At 42.5% G+C, this 7,934-nt stretch overlaps 1 protein-coding gene across 1 annotated transcript; it reads left to right on the top strand.

Annotated features, from left to right (window-relative positions):
- Window positions 1–5,676: 5,676 nt before the first annotated feature.
- LOC117740121 (heat shock protein 30-like) lies at window positions 5,677–6,753 on the top strand. Its single transcript, XM_034546307.1, is given in 5 exon segments — window positions 5,677–5,850; window positions 5,852–6,045; window positions 6,336–6,558; window positions 6,561–6,604; window positions 6,643–6,753. Coding segments are annotated over 5 exon segments (696 nt in total). The 5' UTR covers window positions 5,677–5,694; the 3' UTR covers window positions 6,722–6,753.
- The last annotated feature ends 1,181 nt before the right edge of the window (window positions 6,754–7,934 follow it).

Raw genomic sequence — 7,934 nt, 5'->3', positions numbered from 1 at the left:
GAACAAAGATGTGATTTTGGAAACAAACCAAAACTACTTTTGGAAACCCCTAGAAGTTTAAGTTGAAAGTTGAAAAATATATTGTTTTTTTCATGATTTCTCCCTTAAATGCAAACGTTACCAGATTTTCATTCCTGATAATATAATCAATGCGATCTCACAGAAATATGACCTTAACAGCACTTTTAGGGTACAAAGCTAACGTTAAGCAACACAGTCTGTCTTTGGGTTAAAAGAACGTTGGTTATGAAACTTCTTAAATAACACATAACTGGGTTAAACAGGCAACCCACTTAGGCGGCCCACACAATTTGAAATTTAGTTTCAAATTGCCAGTCTCCTGGGTGAAAGTCCCGTGTTTGTACTTTTGTTTGTATCGTGCACCCATTTACCCCGACCTCCATCTATAAGTCTGATCCAAACATATTCTCATTGAACCTTGGAATTTGTTTGTCCACCACAACTAATTGACTTCAAATGTACATTGTTTCCGTGATGCTGGGCCATAACTTCAACACTTTACAAAGTGTGCTGATCGGAGGTTGTGATATTGTGTATGTATTTCCGTGAGATCAGGCTGAAATATGAATAAATGTGTCTCTTCTCGAATGGCTCATTTTTTCTGATGAAACAAATAATAAATTTTGCTTCCACCACAACAACAGAGGTGATTGGCAGGTCGCTCACCGTTATATGTTTTTGGTTTACTTTATGCGATGAGGAGCTTCAAAAACCCTTTCTCGGTGGCTAAAGGTTTTTGAAATGCAAAATTCATCTTTCTTGTATAGTATTGTAAGCAGCAGTCTTGTTATATGGAGTTGTTGTCATGGTGTAACGTGTAGTTCTGATCACCACAGTGGTTTGGCTTTGCTTCGGATTCAGAGATCTAAAGACCAGAGAATGATTGTGGTGGCTGACGGGTATTTTGTAGGATTATTGGTTTGATTTTTCATCAAACAAACATTTTACAGTGATGGACTCGGCTCGTATGGATCTGTACCGCTTCACTGTAGAATGTGTGATGGCGGGGGTTTGAAAGATGGGGGCTAATGGGGATTAGGTTAAACAGACCCATTAAAACATGAAAGCTTGTTGAATGCTGATGTGGGAGTATCAGACATCTCCTCTTCGAGACCCAGGGCTTTAGGGCATTGTGTGTGCACGCACGTGTGTGTGTGTGTGTGTGTGTGTGTGTGTGTGTGTGTGTGTGTGCGTGTTGCAAATGAATCAACAGTGATGAGAGCCGGCTGGTTTCTATTACCTATTTAATTATCCTCCATCAAACAAACAGGATAGCACCTTGAGATCACTTAGACCACTGCACACACACACACACACACACACACACGCACACACGCACACACGCACACCCTTGCACTGCGAGTCCTCAATAGTAGGGGGGTCACGTTTACTTTCTGTCATGTTAAATAAAGGAGAATCAAGGTCACCAAAGCCGAGAAAAACACAAATGCTTTCACAAATGAGCAAAGTCCTTTAATTAACCTGGTTCTCTGACCTTTTAAAGGAAGTAAAAACATCATAATAAAGGTAACAAATGAGGCCATTTAGTGGAGATGGTATCTTTTGATTTATCTCATTGAATTCAATGCTAATGGCCATTTTTAATGTCATTGGTTCAGGAACCGCGAGCTCGTGCTGCCATTGACTCAACGCCACCGAGGGTCAGCTCAAGCACCAGCGAAGCATCGTTTCTGCCGAGCAGTCCTTTGTCTGCTGACGCCATCTGACTGGGCATAAAAAGATAAAGCCGCTCTTGGAAATCAAAATATTTATACAGATGATTTTTTTTTCTTTTTTTTGCCATTGCCAAATCTAAAAAACAAGCCATTTGGATGCTGCAGCTGGGAAAGAGCAACACGGAGTCTGTGTCTGAGTGACAGCTGTGAGACATGTGTTACTGCTGGTGTCTGATTAGGCAGGGCGGTCTGTCCTCTGTCTCACTCTCTCTGGCGTGATTACATAACTGGCAGCGAAATCTCAGTGTGTGTACAGTATTTGCGCATTCGAAAGCAAGTTTTTTTGTGTATCGTGCGACTTGCGTAGTGTGACCTAGAAACGTCGAGCATTCTCTCACAGCTTCATTAGGGCATAAACCAAAAGTTCAGAATCTAGAACCTTAAAATGATCACCCTGTCAGCTCCCTGATACACCGTGTGCGTGTTTGTGTTGTGTGTCCTTTTGTGCAGTTGTTTGCCCACTTATTTTTCTAATGTGTTATGAGCTTCTCGCCGTTTTCTTCATGTTGGCCATCATTTATTTCCACTACCTGTTTCTCTCTGTCACTCTCATGCATGGGTTGCATGGGTCACACAAGAAAGAAACGTTCCTTCAGCCTGGAGACCGCTGCTGGTGCATGTTGATTTATTTGTCATGTAACCACCATACTTCAGTTATTTAAACCCCAAACCTCCACCTTTTCCTAAACCTTGGCTGTATGCATCTAACGTGCGGAAATTGACGCGTGCTGTTTGGACCTTCGTAGGAAAACGCACGAATAACGAGGAGTAACTTTTCCATATCACACGAACAAGTTGGATGAGGACACGTTGATAGAAACCAACATTCACCGTTGGAGAGAAACCGGAGACAGACGGCGGTTTCGCGTGTCCATCCACCCCGACTTCCTCCCTTTTGTAGATTCCGCGGCTCCAAAACAACACAACACTACTTCCTCTTTTGCTCCCGACAGACAAGAGTCATAATTTCTCCGCCCTCTAAACGGCCTCTTCACTTGAACATGTTGGCTTTTTTTTTTCGATATGGATACGAGTGACTAATTTTTGTTATTTTACTCGGGATGAAAGCCATATGCCGCAGTGTGTGTTGCCCTCGGGTCGCCATTACTGCGCGGAGGAAGCTTGTCGGGCTTGGAGATCACAGCTATGTGACGAATTCAGAAGGCTTCGTTGTTGCAATTGGAAACAAATTACCGCAGCTGCTGAATTCATGCATCCAAAGTCACCGACACTCCCAATAAGATGCATTGGGAAGGACAAAACTAAAGCGACACTTTATCGCTGGGGTTTTTACATGCATTCATCTTGTTGCAATCATCATCACATCATCATCATCATCATCATCATCATCACAGACTCACTTGTAATGTTGACTTTTTTTTATCACTGGAGCAGACATTTTTCCAACTCTGGAGGTGCACCAGATCCTCACAGTGCAGAAAAGGAACATGCTTTTTACCTCTGGAACTCTCTCCGCTGCAACTCAATAATAGAGATAAGGAAGGCAGTGCAGGAGCGTTATCAGTTCCGGGTCCTCCACACACAGGGCCACTGCAGCATTTCACTACCTCGCTTTCTCACTCGCCCTTCTCTCCCCCCCCCTTGCGTTGCCGAGTCCTGCCTCATCACCTCCCATCCCACTCCTCTGGTGTTCTCTCATCCCCCCCTCCCCGCCGCTGCATCCTCTCTCTCCCCCCCCCCCTCCCCTCTCTACCTCTCTTCCCCTCCTCCCCAAATGTCTGTCTTTTCGAAAACTGGAGCAACGTCTTAATCGAGGCTCGGAGACGTGACGGAAATTTCTAAGCAACCACGGCTCTGCAGTACAGACACACACACGCACACGCACACACGCACACACACACACACACACATTCTGCTTGGCAGCCAATTAACAGCCTGCGATCCAGCGCCAAAGGAATAACTGCATGCTGATGAGCTGGCGGCTCTACGTGTGTGTGTGTGTGTGTGTGTGTGTGTGTGTGTGTGTGTGTGTGTGTGTGTGCGTGTGTGAGTGAGTCTGTGTGTGTTTGTGATGAGCTGGTGGCCGTCAGAACCACTTACACAGATAGAAGGATATCTCTTTTATGTGTTTGGGGGGAGAGAGGGGGATTATGCCGCATTAAAAACCATCTTCGTGAGGGACAAACTAAGACAGGAACAAGGAAGTGTGTGTGTTTGTGTGTGTGTGTGTGTGTGTGTGTGTGTGTGTGAGTTTGATGCTGTCCCGCCTGTCTTCAATACATGTGTGTGTGTTTGTGCATACAAGCAGCATCATGAGAACAATGCGGATGATTTACATAGTCTAATCCACCTCCTCCTCATCCTTCCTCTATTTCCGTTATCTTTCGTTCTCCTCCACCTCCTCCTCCTCAATTCTAGCCTGCCTTCACTTTCGGGAGTTCATCCAAAGGTGAACGCCTGGAAAAAAGAAAAATAACTAAAAAAACTCATATATTCTCTTTTTGTGTCAAAAATACTGACACCAGCCTTCACACGATATCCCCGAGCAGCATAGCGCTGTGTTTGCCAGTCCAGGTTTGATCCTTTTTTCATATTTTTGGGGGGAGATAAAAAATGTGTTGAAAATAAGATTGTGGGTGAAAATCCTGCCTCCTGTGTTGTTGTTGCCCTAGTTTATTGCGCAGTCCTCTATATCAGTCTCCTCAGTACACCGGATGAATCCAATGCTGCCAGGTGAAAGGTGTAAACTACTATTACCAAGTGAAAATATATATATATATATATATATATATATATATATATATATATATAATATCACAATTACGCCAAGGTCAGCGAATAACTCATTCAAAAATAACTCATGTGTACAGTGTTTTACTTACTTTTTTCATTTAAATATTCCTTTTAAAGATAACACAAGTGCTATTTTACTTCTGTTTAACTTCCAGAAATCCAGATACGTCATATTTATTTGAATCAAATAGTGTTGTGTTTGATCTAAACCTAAACCAGCATGTGTGGTATAAATAATGAGTGGAAAGTGCAAATTACCAGTTACAGCGTTAATTAAAAGCTGTCGATGTGCATGTGAAACTTTTTTCATACGTTAGTAGAATGTTGATCTTTTGTTAAACTAGGCTGACAACTAGTGGAGGAAAGTGGCTGTGCTTTGGAGGATAGCACTGCTGGTAAATGTGTGCGTAAGGAAAGGCCACCATCTAGTGGATACATGGATATGAAAGAGGATCAGAGGAAATGATGTGCGGAACATAAAAATAGGTTTGGAAAGACTCATGCTGAGACATGAAACAAACATTGTGTTTCATCCGAGAGGCTCAAACGACTAAACATCGGCTCAAGAGGCTGTCTCTCGTGGATTCTGGTATTTCCTCTGAGGTAGCTGGTAGAACAATGTACAGGAGTCACCACATTTCCATTCAAATTAGTAGATGGATGATCTTCAACTCTAACAACCTTTCATTATGTTCCATCTTTGATAAACCAATTTTAAAAGCATGTATTTTGTATCTATTTGGAACGTAACCTGATGCAAAAAAATACATACAGCGACACACACACACACACTCAAAATTACACAAGAATGATGATTTATAAATATTAGAGAACGACATTGTCTTTATCCTTGTCATTATTAAATCATCCAATAAAGACACTATGGAACCAAATAACATCTCAAGTGTACATTTCACATATATTTTCTTCACTTGATGCTGTATTGCAAGTCAAATCCTAATTTGTACTAATAACATCATGCAGAAGATTATTTCTAACAGCAACATTCCTGATCGATCTGGAATGATCGGGTGACGGCCACAACTCAGAGTAACAGCACCCCCGAGTGGAGAGCTGTGGTAGTGACAGGAAAGTTCCTGAAGACTCTGGACCTCTTCCAGTTCGAGTATAACAGCTGGGGCAGTCCCACTGCAGAGACACACAACAACACAGAAGAGAAGACATGTTAACCAGAGGACTCAACACCAAAGGCTCACTGAAGATGCTGTGCTCTCATGGAGTCCAGTCTGCCCTCAGTCCATTGGGCTTCTCCCGACCTGTACGCAGTCTGTGGCCAGAGGTCAAACCTCTGCTCCAACAGCAGGATCTAGTGCAGAGAAAACCTACAAGAGCTCTGCAGCAGTCTGGAGCTGATGGGCAAACTTCACCACGGGATCCTGGTGGAGACGGAGCCTTTATAAACCAGTGTGGCCCTGAAGCCGGCCCCCTACCAGCTGGGGAGAGAGGGAGAGGGAGAGGGAAAGGGAGAGGGAGAGCACTTTGGCCTGACCCTGGACACTCAAGACTTTTCCCCAGAAGATGGATAGATAGATAGATAATTCATCCCCAGGGGTGAATTTGGTTGTAGCAGCAGCGAGCAAGGTTACAGAGTAAACATAAAACGTTAATGTTAAGTATGAAAAAATGCACAATATATATAATACAATAAAATAGCAGAGCAGGACATATTACATTTAAGAAAAAAATCATAATAAAGAAAATGACAATGAACAAAAATGCAAAGTGTATGTGAAAGCGGTGCAAGGTTTATTTATTGATGTTGTTCAATTTGAGGAGGATCTGGCCAGAGGTGGTTTATTATAAAGAAGAGCTGTCTGTCAGGCATGAGGGCCGCAAGCTGAGAGTCAGCGGGAAGACGGAGTAGAAGCAGAAGGACATGGAAATCTGCTACAGACGCCAGGACTTCAGACGGGAGTTTAATCTGCCTGAAGGGCCGAATCCTGAGGCTGTCATCTGCTACCTGGCTCCAGACGGGAAGCTCCACATCCAGGCAGCCAAAGCTCCATGTGAGGAGGAGGCTGAAAGAGAGAGAGAGAGCTGACGATCAGGAGGAGCTTGGAGGAGAAGACACAGCTGTGTGCGTGTGCGTGTGCTTGTGCGTGTGCGTGTGTGTGTGTCTGTGTGTTCACACACAAGGCAGCAGCACACAAGACAAACCTGAGAACATGGAGTCATCTGCATGTTGTTGAAGCCATGTATAAGTAAATGTGTTGAATGATAATTAGGTTGTCCTATTATTTGTTTGTGTTTTCAGGAATGTGCTGCATTTGCAGACGTTCAACACTAGATGTCACTCAAACTCGTGTTGTTTGATGTACCCAAATTGCAGAAATCATATACTTTCCATATCTCCAATTGTGTCTCACTTTGCTAGATACTAGTCTGGGTTTTATTCGTACAGTTTAAAATACTCATACTAGTAATCAAAGCAGAAGTAGTTCTTCTACTAGCAAGTGTATTTAAAATTGAGAAGCTTTTCCATGTAGCTTAGTTAAATGACATTGTAATTACGTCAACATGCATGTGTTCCCCTTGTCTCCAATACCTTGTTAGTGTTCGGCAGCTCAGTCATCTTCCAAGCACGTTACTCTGAAGCCTCTGTCTGCCTATTGGTACCACAATCAATGATAGACACCACATACTAATATGCTGTAATACAATAAAGAGAAGAAAAGAGAGGATTGCTGCTGAATAGTTCAGTGAGGACACACTCAGTATCTTATCTCTCTTCTCTTCTTGTTGGTGTTTTTCTGCCACAGCAGAACACATTCTCCCTGGACCAGACTCATCATCTGGGGTTTCACCTCCTATCTCCTCATCGTCTCCCAGCAGGGTAAACAAGATGTTTTTTGTAGTTTACTTTGTTTTATTGCACCTTTTAAAATATGTTTAATAGGTATTACTTTTATTGCTGGTAAATATAAGGAACATATTAATGGTTGCCTTATTCATCGTCAAAAAACATAATTTGCATCCAGATGTCATACCGCCCTGTAGAAATGTAAAGCAGTGCACTTCTACAGGGATCAAGGATAACATGGAACATAAAACACTCAACAGTCCAACAACTTTATTGTAATGCTACAGTCACAACTGTGGATTTCATAAGTGTGCTTATGGTAAACATGCAGTTAAATGTGATCACTGTGCTGGGTTTGCAATAAGCTGCGTGACGCTTTGCCTTCATTTTGACTCCACGTCTGCTTTCTTAACGATATATTATGGGAAGCAACCAACATGTGATTTGATAACACCATAAACAGCATCAATAAACGATGCTGTTCGATAAAGATATATTTTTAGAATATTTTTTTGTCATACTTTTTTTTAAATGTATTTAAATCCTTGAGGAGAGCAACAAATTTGTATTATTTGTCGTCCATCCCTTCCGAATAAAAGACA

This window comes from Cyclopterus lumpus, chromosome 12 (assembly GCF_009769545.1).
Source record: "Cyclopterus lumpus isolate fCycLum1 chromosome 12, fCycLum1.pri, whole genome shotgun sequence".
Lineage (NCBI taxonomy): Eukaryota > Metazoa > Chordata > Actinopteri > Perciformes > Cyclopteridae > Cyclopterus > Cyclopterus lumpus.
The sequence above is the reverse complement of the archived record's forward strand: the minus strand, read 5'-3'. Positions and strand labels throughout refer to the sequence as shown.